Raw genomic sequence first — 21807 nt, forward strand, 5'->3', positions numbered from 1 at the left:
TATTTTTAACTATTTATGTGAAACTTCGGATAATTGGGGCAGCCGCTTAATCGGGCCAAAATGCACTAGTCCCGATGTGTCCCAAATAACTGGAATGGACTGTATTTATATTATTCAGGAGGTCAAACTCTTTCATATATTCTGAAACATCAATAAATATATATATATATATATATATATATATATATATATATATATTTATTTAATTTTATTTTTTTTCCCAACTGCTTTTGCCTGTTCTAGGCTGAGCAGTAAAGAACAAAATTTTATGCCCTATAATATTTCTTAACAGTTTTTCTACTTTGGGACTCTTTAATACTTGTTTCAGCTATTGATACAACAAATTATAAATAACTTTAATTTTCTCCAAGGATAGCCACACAGTGTCAGAGGAGTTTACAAGATAGATATTCGTATGTTGGAATCCTTGATATAGGGATTCAAACTTATGAAAGTGCATAACTAATTCTATGATGACTATGTTGTTTGTTTGTTTGTTATTTGGTTTTTAGGAGCATTAGCAACTAAGGCCATATTGCTCCGGGATATGCGGTGGTCATTCCCTGACCTTTCCGCATCCTCCGTATTTGGTGGTGACGGGCTCGAACCCCGGTCTAATCAAGAAGCGTGTTCTACGCACTGCCGCTCCTTCCCACCTGGCTACGGAGGCGCCTGATGATGACTATGTGATTTCCATTTTGTGCCTCTATATTTATATAAATATACTGCTATTCATTTTTTCTTAAAAAGTAATCATTATTAACTGTCAATTAAGGTATGATAAGAATGAATTACTGTCTCTAACACTCTTTATAGAAGTAAAAAAAATGAAATCTTTTTTAAAACTAACAAGTTGTGAATATAGAGATTATACACTACCATCATAGCTGGAACTTTATAATTAAACAATAAAACTGACTAAAATCAATATTAAATTTCTCAATGAAGCAACCTGGAGCACATGCACATTCTGAAGAGTTAAAAGTAGATACACAAAATAAAATGCCTACCGAGAATGTTTTCATGCCTTAATAATACTGTCTGGTAAATCTGTGTCTCTCTAAACCAACTAGCTTCTTCTGTGGTAAAAAAGACTTTTACTGCAACATTTTCTCCTCTCCACTTGGCTTTCCATACTTCTCCATAGCGGCCTTTTCCTATACTTTTTATCATCTCAATTTGTTTTGCTATAGTGCGCTGAACCTGAAAGTTTAAAGCATTGCAATTAAAAGAAGTTTTTTACTCTATATGGCACTGAAAAGAATTAGTAACTCAAAGATTTGTATGCAGTTATGATTTAATAGGTCAATAAGATCAAACTAGAAATAAGTCAAAAAAACAACAGGCATTGCCCATTGCCTCCTTTTGACAATAACACCTTTGATTTTCAGTAGAGTAAGCAATGGATGGTTACAACTGAATAATAAACAATGAGAAATTAAAATTGGCACTGACAATTTTAATTTCTCCTTATTTCATTTCATTTATTATTATTAGCCATATGGTGCAAGGAAGCCTGAGGCTTTTGCTGCAACAGCCAAAAAAAATTCGGTACCAGGTACATAATGTGTCCTGCCATTAGCATATTTAATGTGTTTTACATTTAAAAGTCATCGGCAGGCATTAAAAATGTTTTAATTTTCAGAGATACATAAAATTCATGGACAATAATATAACGATGTTTTTATTTTATTAATAATAATTACATATCGGTTACTGAAAGTATTGGTCTGTGATGACTAAAGTAGGATATATAATTCCTACATTGAAGAGATTTTAGTTCACAACTAAATACACCATCTACAGTTGTTCCGTTATGTGTAGTATTGATCGAAAGCTCTGATGACATGTCCTAGATGAAGGATGTTTTCGTAAATGTGCAAAACTCTTTTCCAGCCTGAGAGTTTAATCGTAAAGAAAAAAATTACATTCAATTTGAAAACACCAGGTGACTTGAAGCCAAATGCTTAAATGCATTTCCTAGTTTTAGAAATTTTTTTGTATCTTAAAACCTTAATATTTCTGTTTCTAAATTCCTTAGCTTTCCAACAATATGCTATATGTCCACATTATCCGGTTTATTACGTGAGAAAATTGCCTTGATCCCATGTTCATATTTTCCATTATCCTGGAAAAACTACTGCAATTTTCAGAGGTTTGAAAGTTTTTCTTCTAGTAGAGTGCTAAGATGAAGCTCTGTGCAAAATTTCATTAAAATTGGTCCAGTAGAAGATAAATTAAACTGGAATAAATTTTCATAACGTTTTTTGCATGACAGTTTTTTATTACAAAATTTTTGGAATAATGCTAGTAAAAACATTTTTAACATCAAAATTTCTGAGTTACCCAGAGAGAGAGAGAGAGAGAGAGAGAGCATCAGAAGTAGAAGGGAATCACTAAGAAAGAGAAGAATGATGATATCCAGCTCAGAATTGTGGGTGTGCCAAGACCATACTCACTAGAATTGAGCCCCTGGGGTTTAGCTGTTCAATGAAAGTTTCCACTAAATTTACAAATTTTAATCAAATTCAGTGTATTTATCTTGATTTTATTCAAAGATGATCCCACAGCTTAGTTGTATGATATGTACAGACAAACTGAAAAGATCTAGGCTCAAATCATACTGATGATTAGTAGTTTTTTCCTTGTGATTTCTAATTCAATGCCGAAGTAGTTTAGTCTTGAGTGAAAGTGACTGAATTCCACATCAGAAAACTAGATTATCACCTCACAAAATGGATTAATCGAACTTTCTGGACACATACGAACTGCAAAGACAATATACACCAATGAAATGTACTAAAGACTTAAAAAAAAAAAAAAAAAAAAAATCACACTCAGCAGTTATTTTTGCTTTCTTCACTCATGGATGCTCATGGTTAAAGAAGGCATTTAATTTGCATTTAATGTGGAGCAGAATTTTTGCATTTTCCTGCTTTGACAGTTTTATTTGCTTGTTTGTTTTTGATTTCAACAAAATTTCGAATCCAGCAAAATATGATTTTATGGTTTTGATAAATGAAAAGTCTGGTACAGCTCAAGCAGTTGTACTTGACATTTCCAAGGCATTTGATCACATGTGGCATAGTCTTCCAAGTACAATAAAATTTTATGAAGTTTGTGAAATGATCTCCATGTTTATTTTCCAGCAGGGAGAAGAAAAAACTCAGTTAACTTCATTTCTTCTATGCCCATTTTCAACAAATCACTTTTAATGCATCACATATCTTTACTAGGGATTAACCCTTACTTCTAACCTTTCTTAGCATAAGCAATATCACAAAAATATTACTTCACTCTGTCAAAAGAGCTAGGTTCTCTTCCTTTCGCTTTCAGCATTACTTTTTTTTTTCTAGAATGGCAACTGGTTTTCTACAAATCACAAGTCTGTCATACCACGGAATGGGAATGTTGTTCCCAACGGCTGGAGTGATGCCCACCAAAACTTCTTTCTCTCAAGGCTCCTAAGACTATAAAAAGAGCACAGAAAGTTTCTCAGAAGGAACTTTTCTTGCAAGAAATGTTCTCACAAGCTCAATCCCCTATCGCATTCAGTTTCTGCCTTTTCTATAAATTTTTCAAGCATTGTTTATTGGTACCTATAATTCACCTTGCTTCCAAATTCCACACATCAGCTATACAACTTCTACTCACAGTTCAACTCCAAACTCATTGATATAACATTTCCTCATTTATCTTCCCTTCTTTTCTTGTTTGGAACAACCTCTCTTTCATCTGTCAGAAACCCATCTCATCTAAACTGCAAGACTTGAGAAAACTAAGGAATACAGTGTTCGAGTAATCCAAATCCACCATTGGGATAGGATCAGAGCCAACGGCTCTGTACTATGAAAACTTCAACTGTGCAAAGTTTTTATAAAGTAGAAAGTGTATACTGAAAAATGAAAAACTTGCCCAAATTATTAAATACAGTAGAGCGCTGAAAATCCGAACGAGCCAGCATTTTATTTATTCATCTTTTTTTTTATAGTGGTGCCATAAAATAATTACAGTACGCGCTGGTTATTGTGATCACATTTGCAAATTGAATTTTGATTCTGTTAAACGGTAATTCTAATAAGCGAAAACCAGAGGAATATGATCCACAGGCTATAAAAATGAAGATATAAAGCACAAACTTACACTTTTATTAACTCGCCAATTAACAAAATTAAATGATATGTGAAAATAGGATGTTATCCACCGGTTAGAAAAAAGAATAGAGAAAAAAGAAAAAAGAATGTTATCCACCGGTTAGCAAATTAAAATAAATTTACATTTAAGTATATAGTTTAATTAATATACATACAGCACTAACTAAATGTAACACTTTGTAATCTGTCATTCAACACCAATTTGTAATCTGATATTTCGCATACTTTGTAATCTGATATGGCTTACCAACAATTTTATTCTGAATGTCAAGAAGTAACATGAACAAAAAATGGGCAAGGGTTGAGGAAGAAGGGGGGAATGCAGAAGAAACCATAGGAAATGAGAAGAATCAAACTGAAGGAGATGAGAGACAAATACTGAATGAGATGATCAACTTGTTTCAGTCAATCCCTAGGTGTGAAGATTGTGATGAAGCTGATCCAAAGGCATGGCTGGAAAATGATATTGATGCTACAGGGTTTCCTGTTTTAAATGAAAACGAAATTGTGAATATAAAAGAAACTGGATCTCCTGAAAATGTCATGGATGAAGACGACGAAGAAGAAAATGATATCAACACTGGGCATACGCATGCTGGGGCACTCGGCATGCTAGAGACTGCGATAGTTTTTTTTTTTTTTTTATGAAACCGTCAAACATAAAAAGGTATCAAAACCTGTAGTATTTGTATATATATATATACATACAGGGTGATTCACTACCAGTGCAACAAACTTGCAGGAGGTGTAGGGGGGCACAAAGAAGAATCGGAATCACATAGCATTGCAGGGTCCGAAATGCCTTCGTCATGCGGTAGAGGACGATGAACTTCTGGAGGTTGTGTGAACAGCGATCCTGCTGGAAGTCAGCATTTGCGAACCGGTTCCCGAAGCAGTAGGATGGACGAGTATTCAAACGTTGAACTGGCAGACATGCACCTCACGTATGAAGCTGCGGACTGTAACGGGCGCGCCGCTCTGCGCTTGTACCAGGAACGTTTCCCGCACAGGCGTGCTCCTCCTCATACGATTTTCACACGTGTGCACAGAAAGTTACGTGAGACTGGTTGTTTCATGAGAGGTAAAATGAATCGAGAGCAAAGGATGAGGATGGCAGACAATGAGGAGAATGTCCTACGTCTTGCAGAAGGTTGTTGTTGTTATTTGGTTTTTAGGAGCATTAGCAACTAAGGCCATATTGCTCCGGGATATGCGGTGGTCATTTCCTGACCTTTCCGCATCCTCCGTATTTGGTGGTGACAGGCTCGAACCCCGGTCTAATCAAGAAGCGTGTGCTGCGAACTGCTGCTCCTTCCCACCTGGCTACGGAGGCGCCCTTGCAGAAGGCAATCTCAGTATGAGTACTCAAGCGATAGGCCAACGATTGGGTATGTCCCAATTCACTGTATGGAGGATACTGTCAACAAACCAAATTAGTTCATACCATCTATCTGCAACGCGTCCAATCATTAAAGCCTGCGGATTATCCACTCTGGGGGACTTTTGCTACTTGGCTTCTTCAACCGAGTGTGCAAGGCAGTGCATTTGCTGCATCCGTATTGTTCATGGATGACGCAAGTTTCACAAGAGAGGGAACCTTCAATCAACATAACGCCCATTTGTGGGCTTTGGAGAACTCCAATGGTACGCAAACACGTGCAACTCAACGCCGTTTCTCTGTCAATGTTTGGGCCGGCTTTGTTGGAGACCACCTCATTGGCCCGTACCTTCTGCCCCCTCGTCTGGACGGTAGGGCATACTTGATCTTTCTACAGCAAGTCCTGCCCGAACTTATTGAAGAAGCACATGTTCCTCAGTCGTTGCACTGCTCAATGTGGTTCTAGCATGATGAGGCTCCCCCACATTGCACCAATGATGTCCGCCAACACCTAAACGTTACATTTGGACAGCATTGGATAGGTCGTGGTGGTCCGGTGCACTGGCCTGCTAGATCACCGGACCTATCATGCCTGGACTTCTTCTGCTGGGGTCAAATGAAGACATTGGTGTACGAGACCCCTGTTGATTCAGTTGAAGACCTCTTCGCTCGCATCTCTGTAGCTGCAGGGGAGATTCGAGACACGCCAGGAATCTTCTAGAACGTTAGGGATTCCATGCGGCGGCGCTGTGAAGCCTGTGTGACTGCTTCTGGTCGAACTTTTGAACACCTTCTGTAGCATGGCTTTTGGCCAATGTAAAACTTGTCATTAAAATGATTTCTGTTATACTAACGAGTTGCTGTTTCTGTTCTTTTTCTTTGTTCACGCAACCTCCTGCATGATGAAGGCATTTTGGACCCTGCAATGCTATGTGATTCCGATTCGTCTTTGTGCCCCCTACGCCTCCTGCACGTTTGTTGCACTGGTAGTGAATCACCCTGTATAGACAAATGTTTATATTCAGTGTATAAGGAAGGGATGTTGACCTGTCAATTGTAATTACCATGGAAAAATTGAAAAATTGAGAAGGCCAGTAAGGTGGAGATAAATTGATTAATATATAAAAAAAAATAATAATGAAGATAACAATGTTACCTAAAGTAGTGGGTCCTAAAGCTTTAACTACTTCTTCATAGGGTCGGCAGCCAAAATCATAGGAGCCACAACAATAAGCAAGGGTCTCTGTTTCTGTTATGATGTATACATATGAAATATATAAATCATAGCCGAATATTAACAGCCCTCATACCACAATCAACATATACAATAAAAGAGATGCTTTTAATTTTAATGTAGTCAGTTTTACCCACTGACTTTTCATTTTTTAACATTTCCAAAAAAGTACATGCTAATATAATACTCTCCCAATGCATGTCGAAAGAATTGCGACAATATGCAGTAGCTTTTTTTTTTTTTTTTTTGATTTGGTAGTTGTTGGCGCATCGGCTTCTGTGGCCATATTGCACCTCCCAAGGTTTTTGCAGTACTTTGATCCAAGCCCGAGGCGGGAATCGAACCCGCGACCTTTGGGTTGCCGGGTAGGTACTTTACCCACTCGGCTAGCCCGGTCGGCTTATGCAGTAGCAACAGTCTATTTGTTGACAACATCAAACAACTCCATGATAAATTATGATGCAATAATTTCCCTACAGCATTCATTCACTATCATTTCAAAATAGTGGTAAATATTATAAAATTCAAAAAACAAACTGCAACTTGGATATAAACCATATTTACTGTTTAATTACATATTACTTTCAGGCTTGTACATAATGTATAGTTATATACCCTCTAGCCTCTGTTGTGTCTCACGGTGTAGAAAGCTTGTGCCCGTGGATTGGCAATACAGGGGAGGGTTATTGTGTTCTGTTACGTCCCAATTTTTTTTTTTTTTTTTTTTTCCCACAATAACAATACTGACTTAAACATATGAGGCATTTGTCCAGACATCTCTCCAGGGACCAACTATGGTACGGGTTCAGCAAACCTGGACATCCCGAGCACAGCTATATTACTCTTCTTCAAATTACTTTTTGCTTTCCTTAATAACTACATTTTATTTCTCATGCGCAATTAGGCTGGCTGAAAGCAATACCGAGATGCTATTACTCTGCCATCATTCTTTTTTCATCTTATACAAAGTTTTGTCTTTTTCTACACTACTTTGTCAATCATTAATAATCTCCCTCTGCTGGCACTGTGCCTTATTTGTTTATTTACCTACTTCCCCATAACACTGGACATTTCACTTTGATGACTCCACTCGCCAACCAGTGAAATACTACCACTTTGCTTATTGGAGGCTTGAAGTGGTGAAACCCATGTTTAGTCTCTAGAGCAAAGTTTCCGGCATTCCTCCCCCCCCCCCCATACTTTTCCTTCAACCCATGCATGGTACTAAGTACTATAGGTTTTGATACCTTTTGTGTTTGGGGTTTTCATAAAAAAAAAAAAAAAAAAACACGTGGTTGCTTCAACTGATATAGACACTCTGGACAATAATCTATTGTCTTTATTTACCCTTGGTTCTCCAATGTTACTTTGTAAACATCACAGGCAACTATTTCACAGATTCCATTCCAAACACACAGTAAGTTGAAGTAATTTTTGTAATGTTTCTATCCTTTTGACTTGAAAAATTTTATTTTTTTAAAAATTTTATTCTTTTCTTTTTGGTCTCTGTCGGGTCGGCTATGATTTATACATTTCACATGTATACATCATAACAGAAACAGAGATCCTTGCTTATTGTTGTGGCTCCTATGGTTTTGGCTGCCGACCCTATGAAGAAGTAGTTAAAGCTTTAGGACTCACTACTTTAGGTAACATTGTTATCTTCATCATTATTATTAAATATATATATATATATATATATATATATATATATATTAATCAATTTATCAATATATATATTAATTAATCACCTTACTGGTCTTCTCAATTTTTCCATGGTAATTACAATTGACAGGTCAACATCCCTTCCTTATACACTGAATATAAACATTTGTCTATATTTCATTATGGTTGCCAGGTTTCCTCTACTCTAATTAGTAGTATCCGGATCCGTAAAACAGTTTAATATTTCTAATTTAACACTATGTTTGCTTTCTTTGTCATTCTGTAAATTAATTATTATTTTTTATCAATATGATATATACACACACACACACACACACACACACACACACACACACACACACACACACACTGAAGTAATGAAGCACTTTAACTGAAGTAAGATCTGATTATCTGTGTTTTCTGTTATAAATTACATACGGATGTAAATCAGACATTTCTTTTTATGTCCCTATCACTTCGTTAGTTTTGGGGTTTTTTTTTTTTTTTTTTTTCCGGAGCATTAGCAACTAAGGCCATATTGCTCCAAGGATATGCAGTGGTCATTCCCTAACCTTTCTGCATCCTCCGTATTTGGTGGTCACGGGCTCAAACCCAGGTCTAATCAAGAAGCGTGTGCTACGCACTGCTGCTCCTGCCCACCTGGCTACAGAGGCGCCACTTCATTAGTGATTACTATTTGACCCTCTTACAAAGAATGGAAATGAACAGCTACTTCCTCCACATTTGATATTAAATTGAGAATTTTTCATTCCTGGGGAAAAAAATTCTCCATAATGTCTGATTTTAAGTGAATGTCACTAAGTTTGATCTGTAACTGGAAAAAGAAAAATAAATAAATAAATAAAAATAATAATATCAGCCTGTTTGAAAATTAACAAACTTAACCAATAATCACTACTTCTATCAAACCTTTGGCCTTTTCTGTTCTTTGTAATAGCAGATCAGACAGCAACCGCTGATGCAAATACACAAACAGCACTGTATGCTAGTACACAAAAAACTGAATGCTGTCCAACTTAACTACTCTTGCTGAAAAGATTGACTGATTTAAAAATTCTTGGTGCAAGATCTACTGAGGCTAAAATGTCAAATGTGATCCAAGGCTGTGATGTGTAGCTCTGCAGTCAGATGTGCTGCAGAGCACATCTGACTGCAGAGGTTATATGCTGCATTCAGGGAGAATCTGCTTGGAAATAGCAGTTCTGGAAAGACAGCAGCCAGCAGATCCTACAATTGATTCCAACTTCGAGTATCTGTGTAGGAGTAGCAGTAGTAGTAGTGGAGGCATGTGATGAAAGAAAGCAAGCATATGAGCTGAGCTTATGTAGTCAGCCAAAAAAAAAAAATAAAATAAAAGCCATTCCACACATTATTCCCTCTAAAAGTTTGTCCAGTTCCTCCTTGAATTTATTTAAGCTATCAACTTCCACAATGACAGATGGAAGTTTGTTCCAGCAATCAACTACCTGCTGACTAAAGGCATATTTCCACACATCTATTCTACAACTGTCTTTCCTCAATTTGAATTTATGCCCCTGAGGTTCATAATTTGAGCAAGGGAAGAATCCCATCAGAATTGAGCCTACCCAACCCATTCAAGGCCTTGCACACCTCAATCAGATCATCTCGCAGGTGCCTAGTCTCCAGATGCCACAATCTGCAGAACTTAAGCCTTTCTTGGTAAGAGGACCCCTTCATTCCCCTTTTATCAATCTTGCTGCCCTTTTTTTACTCACTCAAGCAACTCTACATCCTTCCTAAATTGAGTCCTCCAGATCTGTATGCAGTACTCAAGGTGTGGTCCAACCATTGCCGTATACAAAGGGATAATCACTTCCCTTTCCCTACTACTAGGGAAAGGAAAATGATTATCCTGTATATCGTTGACAAGATCCCATGATCTGCTCTGGAAGCCTGTCTGCTTCATATCTGACTGCACATCTGACTTCATATCTGACAGAAAGCTTCATATCTGACTGCACAATTACTCCTAGGTCTTTTTCATTTTCTACCACCCTATGTGCAGTACCACATAGTTGGTACGTTTCTTTCAGGTTACTTCTACCCATATGCAGTACTTTGCATATGGGTAGAACTGGCAAGAAGTCAGAATGTTCAGTTTGGTGTGTTGAATAGAGCTTCAGGTAGACAGATGCTATAGTCTGACTTAACCTAGCTCTTAAGAGGAAAGTCACAAGCTGGAAAAAGAGCATGCTAGTGCAGTAGGGTTAGCTTTTGTGTTTTAGCAAACCTTGTCTATGTGAAAATCTTGGAGTGACACTTGGACACAAATAGTGAAAGGATAAATGGCAGTCTGAAGGGTGTTATACAAATTTTCACAATGTTGCTCAAAAACAGATGTCACGTAGGATAGTCTGGCACGAATTTCAGTTTTAAACCATACTTTAGAGACAACTGCTTACATCAAAGCGATAATGGTGGTTCCTTTGCTTCCACATATAGGCTGCAGACAGGGGAAGTTTGAAATGCTCCAATGGCAATACAAATAGTCTGATAATGGGCAGTACATTCATTCTGGCTGATACATATACCCGTGATTCTTAGTCTAGTTAAGATCACACAAGTGATGGTAGATGCATAATAAGATGCATTGGTCACATCGCAAGGTGTAAAGAAGAGAGTGCGGAGAATGTTCAAGCCTCTCTTGCACTTTGTACAGAGTGGGGGATATATGTTTCAAGAAAGATCAACTTTTTTATCAAATACGAGTCAAGAATTTTGTGTCTATCACTACTGAAATAGCATTTTGTCTAAGCTTCATTCTGAGTTAAGGATGAAGATTATGCTTACGATAAAAATGTATGCAAACGGTCTTTTGTTGCTGCGAGAACCTGAATACATTAGTCAATGCCTAGGAAGTGGGGTAATTAATGGCTTGTTACAGCTCTCTTTAAAATAAGCCTTATGTTGTATGGCTGAGAAAATATGCTGAAGTTATCAAGACAGAGGACACCGTTTACAGTTGGAAGTTGTTCTATGATAAAATTTACTTTGATGGTGAAAAGCATAACATTTAATGCTGATCCTTGCAGTACTCTAAATCTCCAAGTTGTGACATATGCTTTCTCCATATCGAAGAATACAGCCACCAGATTTTCACATTGTAGGATAGCATCCTGGATGGATGCTTTTAGTCTAATTAAATGGTCCAGACTGGACCTGTTGGTTTTTTTTTTTTTTTTTTTTTTTGGAAACAGCACTGTATGCTAGAAGGTTTTGATTCTAAATACCATATTAGATGAGCATTAACCATTCTCTCTCTTTCTAGAATTTTGCAGAAAAAGCTAGTCAGAGCAATAGATTGATAGTTGGTAGAAATTTTAGGATCCCTAACAATCATTAACAATGCCTACTGTTTTTGTCTCCTCCCACACATGCATTTTTTTTTCTTCTCTGCTATTTCACTATCAAGAAACATTTCTTAACAATATATATATATTTTTTTTTATGAAAACCCCAAACACGAAAGGTATCAAACCTATAGTACTTAGTACCGTGCATGTGTTGAAGGAGAAGTATGGGGGGGGGATGCTTACATGATTAATAACAACTAAGAGGAAGATTATGTTCAACGAAAAATGATACAAATAAACATTTGGCAGGTATCACTAAAAATGTGATACATGCCAAATGTATCACATTATCATAACTATGAAATGCTACTTCTCTTTTTTGCATTTCTTTCTATGCACTATATATACTTTCTTTATGCTTATTTGTTTGCAAATGACTGATTACATCATACTGCTTGCAACTAGAGTTGAAAAATCATATCTACATAGAGTACACAATGTATAGAAAATTTTGCAATATGTCTTCAAAAATTTCCTTGTGTTTTTCTGGTATCTTACTGAAAGACATTTGTTAATTAGCCTCACACACACCCACCCACATACACAAGTGCAATAAAACAGTTCTGTGTTACAGAACAATGCCTTCATCTTGCATACCTATTTTGCAACACAGACTACACACAACTGGTGGTAAATTCATTAATGAAAATGAGCAAAATTTCATAGAATTTTTTAAAATTCTAATTATAATATAGTTTTACTATTTTTTTTACAAAAAGAAAAAGACAGAAATAAACTATGCAGAACTAAGAAGTATGTTAGGATGGTGAGAGAAAAGAGGTCAAATCAAGTCAAAAAGACTGATTCACCAAATGTAAATCTGGACAGTTGGCAGTCATGCAAACTGAATACAGTATCGTTTTTTAAATCAACCATGCTGATGATATTGTTAATAATATAGCTAATGGATAATCTCATTGGTAATACTCTGGCTAATGCAATTTATGAAAAAAGATCTCCTCATAAGTAACAAAAAGGTTGCTATTAAAATTTGCATTATCTATAGTTAAATAGAAGATGAGCTTTACCAGCAATGGAAGGCCTGCTCCACTTCCTGAACTGACAGACTGGTCAATTAGTTCCTTAAGGGATCCTTCAGCACCAATGTAACCATTAACGTGGTGCTCAGCTGCAAGGTAGTTTTGATGCCGTTCTTCCCTTTTTTTATACCTGTAATAGTAATAATCAAATCATACTTGATTATGCAATACAACCAATAATGAATCCATAAAAAAAATTATATAAATCATTGGTCATGTAAAGTACTATGGAGATCCAAACTTATATTAGAATAATGGAACTTAAAGGGGAAACACACAACGTTGCAAGGATCTTCCAATTAAAAGCAGAGCCACATTTCACATTAACTTAACCTATAAAAACAAGGTATAACTACTTTAGCTTCAGAAAAATAAAATTTTGAGTTAAATGAAAGCAGAGTTTAATAATTGTATGTTAACAAGATTAAAAGCCTCTGACAGAAAAATTAACAATTTTCTACTTATATTTATTGTCAAAGTTGTTTTCTTATCATATCAATATGTTCATTTAAACCATTAAACAATCTTCCATGATTCTCATCATTAGTAACCAAAACATTTTATCCATAGGACTACACTGAGATGAAGAAAATGTGAGGGTTTTGGTGATTATTGTGCTTGTGTGATTTACCAAAACCCTTGCATTTTCTTCATCTCAAGTAACCATCTTGTCTGTACAGCTGGCTTCACCTTTCATAATTTTTTTATTATTCTTTAATAGCACATTGGATATTGGTAGCCTTAAAGACTCAAGAAAAACTGTATTTGATGTTGCAACTAATCACTTAATGTACCATTATTATGTTTGTCAATAATCTATCTATGACTGACATTACCTCCATTTGCTAATGGCTGTATAACTGGATATTTTGGAGCAACTCTAGATCTGCTCATTATGCATACAACAAAGGAATCTAAAAGAGATTAGTAATCCTCAATTAAGGATGGATATATTCTAAATCTTCTTTGGTACTTTGTCGTGTTTAGGAAAATTCACTTAACTATTATTTTCATTCTTATAAATCTGAGATATCAATAACCACGTCACACATTGCAGGACTATAATTTAATCTCAAATAATCATTTCAATATATATGATCTTTAAAAAATTTGTTCTAACTGAAAAACTTTAAATACTTGAATTAAATGATCAAACTGCTTACTTACTAGTACCTTAACTCGTCTTAAGGCTCTTCTGAATTACCATATCTTTAGGCTTACTAACTATTACCAACACTTAATGTTTCTGGAAAACAGTACATTGACTGAATGTACTTTAAATGAACATAAATCTCCCATATAAAACTTGTAACTTGCCTAGATATATTTCTGAGGATTTAAAAATAATGACTGATTTTATTTTTAAAACAGAATATGAATAAATACAGTTATTCTGCAAAACTGATAAATTAACACTGTTTGAAAAATTCATTCAAAGAAAGTTGACAAGTAGCCTTCTTTTCATCATAAAGCAGCAACATCACAGAGGCCCCTAACAACATTACCACATCTTTCAGCATTTGGGGAACCCTCAATGACACCGGAGATTTTATCATCACTATGATCCAATTCTTTGTCTTGCATCTAAGTCAACAATTCAATTAAATTATCGTTGTGACATCTTCTATTATGAGACTCCAGCAGCTCTTACACATTCAGTATCTGTTAAGGTACTTCCAACAATCCTTAGTGGATTGTTTGGTAACTTTCAGGCTTTCAGCAATACCTCTCACTGCCATCCTTATAACAGTGAGAAAAACTGTCAGAGTTGTTACTCCATTCCAGCCAGTAGAAACAATAGCCTGAGCCACAATTCTCAAATAATACTGGTTGAAGGTTAAAAATCACCCCATGATCGATAGAATGGAGTAGAGGTGGTCTTTGGGAGAAGGAATATTACTTTATGTGAGAGTGAGAATCCACAATTTGAGCAGGATGACCAATGGCACTGTCTAGGATCAAGAACTATAAATGCCATGTCCTTTACCAACAAATATGTTTTATTTCTGGTACAATACAGTGCAGAAACCAGTCCTGGAAAAGCATTGCAGTAAACTGATTTCTTATTCCTTTTCCAATCACTGAAAGTGAAGACCCTGAAGCCCTCTTGAAAACTTGCATTATAAACTATGAAACACCAAAAGTGGCATCAATTTAAAATTGCCAGTTGCATTAGCAGAGGCATACGATGCAAGAAAGCAAGCTTATGCAGCATCAGACAAAAAAAAAAAAAAAAAAAAAACCCTCCCATTTCATCCCTCCATTCATTCCAAATGCCTGTCCAGCTCAGCCTTAAATTTATTTAGGCTATTAGCTTCCACAACAAAAGATGGAAACCTGTTCCACCAATCAACTACCCGCTGGCTAAAGGCAAATTTCCGCACACCTATTCTACAACTATCTTTCCTCAATTTGAAACTGTGTCCCCTCAGGTTCTTAGTCTGAGCAAGACGAAGAATCCCATCAGCATTCAGCTTGCTCAACCTATTCAAGGCCTTATACATCTCAATCAGATCACCTCACAGGTGCCTACTCTCCAGGCGCTGCAGTTTGCAGAACTTAAGCCTTTCTTGGTAAGAGTACCCCTTTGTTCCCCTCACCAATCTTGTTGCCCTTCTTTGTACTCGTTCTAGCAACTCTACATACTTTAGGAAGGATGTAGAGTTGCTAGAATGAATACGTTACCATCCAGGTTTAGAAAAATGGATGCCAGATGAACTGATAAGACAAGTGGTATAGAATAAAACTGCATGGGATGATTATAATTATTTATCAGGGGTGTACAGAAACCTACAGTAAGTATATACAATGCAACCAAATCGCTAAGGAGAGTTAGACAAACTAAGGTAGATTACGAGTACTCTTTGGTTAAGAATAGAATTCACTGCTTACATCAACACTAGAAAAAAAAAAAGGATGAACCACATTAGTCCATTGGATATGAATGTCATAAATACTGATGATCTGTTCAAGCTACTTACAAACTATAACTATTTTGCATCTACATTCAAACAAATTTTTAGGTATGGTTAGTCAGTAACTTGATATACTCCTTGGTATACTAGAAGTATACCAAGTTAAAACTTATAAAGAGCTAAATGATTTTGTGATAACAGAGAGGAAAGTAGAAAAGAAATTGTTTGAAACTAAAAGCAAATAAAGCATCTGTGGCTGATGGATTCCCATCCAATTGTATTAAAATAAGCAGAGATAAGAAACTCATTAGCTATCATTATGAAAGAATTATTTGGTTCCCAGTGGGGGTAAAAGGGGCAATTATAGATTGCAGACACATGAATTTCTCTCCTAATTACAAAGGTGGTGGGGAACAAAGTGGGAAGTAAGTAATTGAAAAAAAACTGACTTCTGTTCCAGAGGGAAATAATGGAGCCAATGGTTCAAGTAATACAGGATGATTCTGACAAGAAAACAGAGCAGTCACAGAACAGATATATCATAGTGGGAGACCTTGTCTTGTCAAACTGAATGGTTACTATGACAAAGGAACTGGATGCAAAAAATAATTGACATCGCATACTTACATTTTAGTAAAGCTTTTGAGCCTGTTCCACATGAAAAATTGCTGCAGAAATTGGAGCAGCATGGCATTAGGGTCAGGTTACTAACACAGTGGTTATTTATGGCACTGCTCTTCTCAGAGCAATGCTATTTAGTATGGAATCCCTCATGGTTAAGGTGCTGGGACCCCTTAATGGTTTTCAATATTTATTAATGATATTGATGTTTAATATCTAAGTTTATCAAGTATAATGATGATACAAAGGTTAGCAGGATAGTCAATGACAGGAATCAGAGTATGATATTCAAGAAGACCTAGAAAAATTAGATGGGCTGAGAAGTGGAAAGAGAGGTTTAACATTGCATTTAGTCAAGTACCACATATGAGTAGCAGTAATCCTAGAATGGAATAAATATATATAAATGAGTATATAAATAATGAAAGACTACCTGAAACACAGAGGAAGAATGGAAGAAAACTCAGAAGTAAAAATCTATAAAAGGCCAGTGAGATGAGATGTCTCCTTTGCTGGCATAAAGTTTATATAATTGAGAAGTAAATTAAAAAAAAAAAAAAAAAAAAAAGATTAACTCAATAGAAAGGCCTGCAGCAGTAGAAATGATAAAATCAAATGCAACATAGTAAAAAATAAATAAATAAATAAATAAATAATGCTGATTGCACATGATACCGAACATAAAGGAAATGCTACCAAAAATGGGACAAAGGAAAGTCAAGTTACCAATGGGAGAAGGGAAGTAACTTCAGATAATAATGAATACAACCTGTTCAGGTAACCAATGGAGGAAAATGGGAAATTAAAACTGTTAGAATAAATTATAAAAGCCTTTGTTAAGGCCAGTGGAAATTGAAAAATTTTAACAAGATTTTAAAGAAATAAAGTCTGCCCTTGTAAAGGGTGGCCACTGAAGGGTTTGAAAAAAGTCATAACTTATTCATTTTTAATCTTTTTTATAGGTTATAGAGCATCCCTTGGAGATTAAAATGTGGCCACTGAAAGACTGACCACCCTTTCAGAATCTTCTGAAGTGATGTTCTGGCGATGCCTAGTTGAGCAGAGCGACAACGGGTAGAGGTAGATGGATCCTCAAGGACACTCTGCCGTACAGCTTCCACCACTGCATCAGTGCGTACAAGACCTCTTCCTGGAAGATCGCCGACTGATCTAGTTCTTTCAAACCGGGCGATTAGGTTTCGAATCATGTTATCGCTAGGAGGACTTTAAAATGTTGCAGGTATTTTCTCTGAGTTTCAATAATTGATCTTTCACTGGAATAGAAAAACCCAACGAGTTTTACTCGTTGCTGGACATCATATGTAGCCATTTTAATCTCCAAGGGATGCTCTATAACCTGTAAAAAAAAAAAAGAAAATAAAAAAGATTAAAAATGAACAAGTTATGACATTTTAAAACCCTTCAGTCTTTCAGTGGCCACCCTGTACAAGTGAATAAGTGTTTAGAGAAAGAAGGATAACCATAAAATGTCAGCAAGATGGTAAGTCTACTTTCACACAAATTTATTCTAAATAATAAATTATTAAATTAATTACATAACATAATATTTTATTATATTATATTACTTTGGGAAACCCGCAAGACAATGTCTCCTTTATTGGGCTAAAGCTCTCACAAGCTGAACTGAATTTTGAAAAGAAAAATATCCTAATAGAGTGGAAAGAAAGGTTTCACAACTTATGTAAAGAAATGATAGCAAAAATATATCTGGTAAAATGTAGAAGGAAATTCAGCTGCTGGTGCTTTATCTCTTCAGGTAAAGCTATAAGGCACTCCAGCAAGCAGAGGAAGCATGTAATATCTGATAATCCCTCAACTCAGAAACATCTGAAATGATGTGGCCATAGTCCATACACTACACACCTTTCTGACCAGCAAAGCTATAAAAAAGGTACTCAAAATGCACAAATATGAATATAAACCTCACAGACAGCACCTTTGGTGGGAAACAACGACAGTGCCTCTAATTTTTTCAGGTATATTTTTGCTGTAAGTCAACTTCCATTTCCACTCCATTAAGTTATTTTCACAAGCATATTTACAAAGCTTCAATTTAAAAATTTCAAATTTAACCCCAATTTTCTTGCAATTGCAATAACCAAAAGACACAACCAATTACAATATATCCTAAGAAATAGCCAATCCAATCAAAATAGCAATTCTCCTCCCCCAACCAGTAGATAAGCAAGCAAGCAATCATCAAAATTTAATTTGAATCCCTACTACTGACTGAGGCATGACCTTAAATAATGAGATAATCACCTCCTCATTCCTGCTAGCCAAATTCCTGTTAATCATTGACAAAAACCCCATGAGTTGTCGCGGCAGCTTGTCTGCACTGCTCATGACTGTAAAATTATCCCCAGGTCCTTTTCATTTTCCACTACCCTGAGTATAGTAACACATAGTTGATATGTTACTCTGGGATTACTGCAACCCATATGCAGTACTTTGCATTTGTCAATATTAAACTTCGATTGCCATTTCTCAGCCCATCTGCCTAATTGTTCTAAATTAAACTTCTGCATCTGCAAACTGAAGATATATCAGGCTGCAGCCTGATATACCTTCATCAATATCATTAATAAATACAGAAACAAACAATGGGCACAGCACCAAACCCCGATAACATTAGTTTATGAAGAATAACATTAGCTTATGAAGAGAAGTACCCATTAACATCCAGTCTCTGTATTCTCCCACTCAATCATCTTTATCAAAAGCAATGAATTTGCTCTTAATGCCACACTACTCAGATCTGTATGGCAGTCTTTCATGTGCAACATTATCAAACGCTTTCCTGAAATCCAGTATAGGATACAAAAATTATTTTGTGCATCCTGTTCCTTTGTCACTGCATCATAACATCCAATCAAATTTGCCAGATAAGAGCTTTAAGGACTCCATGCTGTGACTGAAGTATAAGTATGAATTTAACCAGTAAAAGTGCACTCCTGTCCACATGGTCCATCATAAAAAAAGAAAATTTATTTATTTTTCATTTCTTTAACCAGTGACTCCATTATTTTACCTACATTCATACATCTCCAGTCCACCTGGGACCTCCTCTAAATCCAAAGTAAAAAAAAAAAAAGTAAATCCAAAGATGCTCCCATAATTATAGCTAAGAGTTTTTTACCTCTCCTTCTTCGTTTAATATAACAGGATAGATGCCATCCACCCCGGTGCCATTTTTATGCTTAACTTCGATAGTTTCTCTTTAACCCACTTTCATCTCAGTTATTATAAAATCATTTAGCTCTCTATTAGACTTTGATAAGCTTATAGCATCCATTTCTCTAAAGAATTCCTCATGGGTGAATGTAGATGTAAAATACCTATTCAGTTTGTCAGCAACCTGAGCAGGATCATCAATAGTTAAACAATTGATAAAATGGACCAATGTAATTCACTCCCTTCCTTCTAGTGTTTATATAAGTATCCCTTCCTTCTAGTGTTTACATAAGTAAAGTCTTTGTTGTTTTCTCTGCATCATTTGCCAGAGATTTCTCGTAATCTTCCTTCGTTTGCCTAATCTCCTTTGTGCCTTGACTGCAGAATAGTTTATATCTACCAAACGTTCCTGTATAACCTGAAAATTTATATGTATCCCATGCATTTTGATTCTCTGTGTTATGTCTCATTAAAACCCACCTGACATCCATTTAGGTCTAAGCTTAGAACAGTATTTCTTAGTTGGTATGAAAAGCTTATTTCTCTGAATGCTTACCATTTACAATTTAAAAACTATCTGAGAAATCTGTAGCCTTCTTTATAAAAGCAAAAATTCTTCTATTTATCCTTGATTGGCAGTTACATCTTTAAGTAAATCCGACATCAATACACTGTGATCACTGCCACCTAGTGGTTCTTTTATCTGCTGATTCATAATGCATGAAGAATCACTGTTGATAATCAGATCAAGAATATTGCTCTCTTGTGCTCTACTGCTCTGTCTGTGCTCCTAACACTGACATACATGCAGGTATATGTGCACCTGTTCTTACTCTTAGTTACCTTAACACTGCTCATGTATTTCCTTGTTCTAAGATGATCCATAGCAGATCTTGAAATCCCTGGTACTTTGCTTTCCTAGCTCTTGCTTGTTCCAATAGAAGCAGTGCAAGAATCGCTTTCATCTCTGCCATAGCTATTGTTCATATATTAGTCTGTGTATCCCACCAAGCTAGCAGTTTTCTGACACCCCTAGTACTGTCTCAATAGAATCATCAAATATTCTTGTACCCTTTCTATTTAAGTGTATCTTATCACTGCAGAAGCAGTCTCTCCTGTTAAGTACAGACCACACTGAGAAAAATTTTGCCCCATGAACCTTGCACAATCTCTCCAGAGCCATAAGTCCTCGTATTCTTTTAATACTCTTGTTATTCCAGTTTAGGCCTACTATACGTGCCTTATCAATACTAAGTGGCACACAGTTTAATGGAATCCCACATGCTTTCAAGTTATTCAATGTTGTATCCTTTACAGTCACCTTCCAATGTTGACATAAAGCAAGTTAATTTCAAATTGATGTTTCTTTTTATAAAGAAAAAAATCATCAAAATGTAAAACTATGTCGAATCACTTTGATTACTGCTATATCTTGGCAACTGAAAATGGCCCATTTTTCAGAGCCATCACTGCCTCTTTTTTTTCCTATCCATGCAATTTTTAACAATGCCTCATGTGTTTGTTCTTGTAAAACCATATATTTTTGGTATTTTATTAAGGGAAATTATATATTTCAGAACAATGCACATGCATGATTAGCACAACTCAAAGGAAGATGACAAAAGATGCAAATAAACATTTAGCAATTATGAAATCACCAAAACATCTATTTTTTTTTATTTCTTTCTATGCACTGCACACTGTCCTTACTTATTTGTCCATCAATGCCAAGTTTACCACTGCTTGAAATTGGGAGAGGAGAAAAAAAAATCTACATAGAACACAAATCAAATGTGTTACTATTTTCAGATTTTATGATGCATGAAAAATTTTGCATATATAATTTCTGAAATTGTGTGTTGTATTTTCTCATTCTATAATAAAATGGTTACACATTAGAGAGAAAAGGTTACTACCATACAATTCTATTTTGCAACACAGGCTAGCACTGGACATTGTCAGGAGAGTGAATCTGTTAATAAGCAGAAATTCATAGAATTTTTAAACAATTCCGATTTTAATATAGTTTTACTATTCTTTTAGGAAATAAAAAGATGGAAAAAAAAAAAAAAACATTTTTGCATATGGAAAAACTATGTCACTAATTACATTATGATAGCAAGATAGGGAAACTAAGAGAAAACGGTGGATTCTCTATTGTAAATCTGTTGGCAACTACATTAATGTGAAGTATGAATTATTATTCATAC

At 35.7% G+C, this 21807-nt stretch overlaps 1 protein-coding gene across 1 annotated transcript in view; it reads right to left on the reverse strand.

Annotated features, from left to right (window-relative positions):
• tkv (serine/threonine receptor kinase thickveins) overlaps positions 1–21807 on the reverse strand; it is a 252170-nt gene that overhangs the window by 135445 nt on the left and 94918 nt on the right. Inside the window, exons 5-6 of the mRNA XM_090370593.1 lie at positions 12855–12996; positions 1011–1203 (exon numbers count right to left, since the gene is read on the reverse strand). Coding sequence (XP_090226719.1) covers positions 1011–1203; positions 12855–12996 — 335 coding nt within the window. The remainder of the gene's footprint in view (positions 1–1010; positions 1204–12854; positions 12997–21807) is intronic.

Source organism: Mastigoproctus giganteus, chromosome 3 (assembly GCF_048544385.1).
Source record: "Mastigoproctus giganteus isolate SK-2022 chromosome 3, ASM4854438v1, whole genome shotgun sequence".
In the NCBI taxonomy this organism is placed as follows: domain Eukaryota; kingdom Metazoa; phylum Arthropoda; class Arachnida; order Uropygi; family Thelyphonidae; genus Mastigoproctus; species Mastigoproctus giganteus.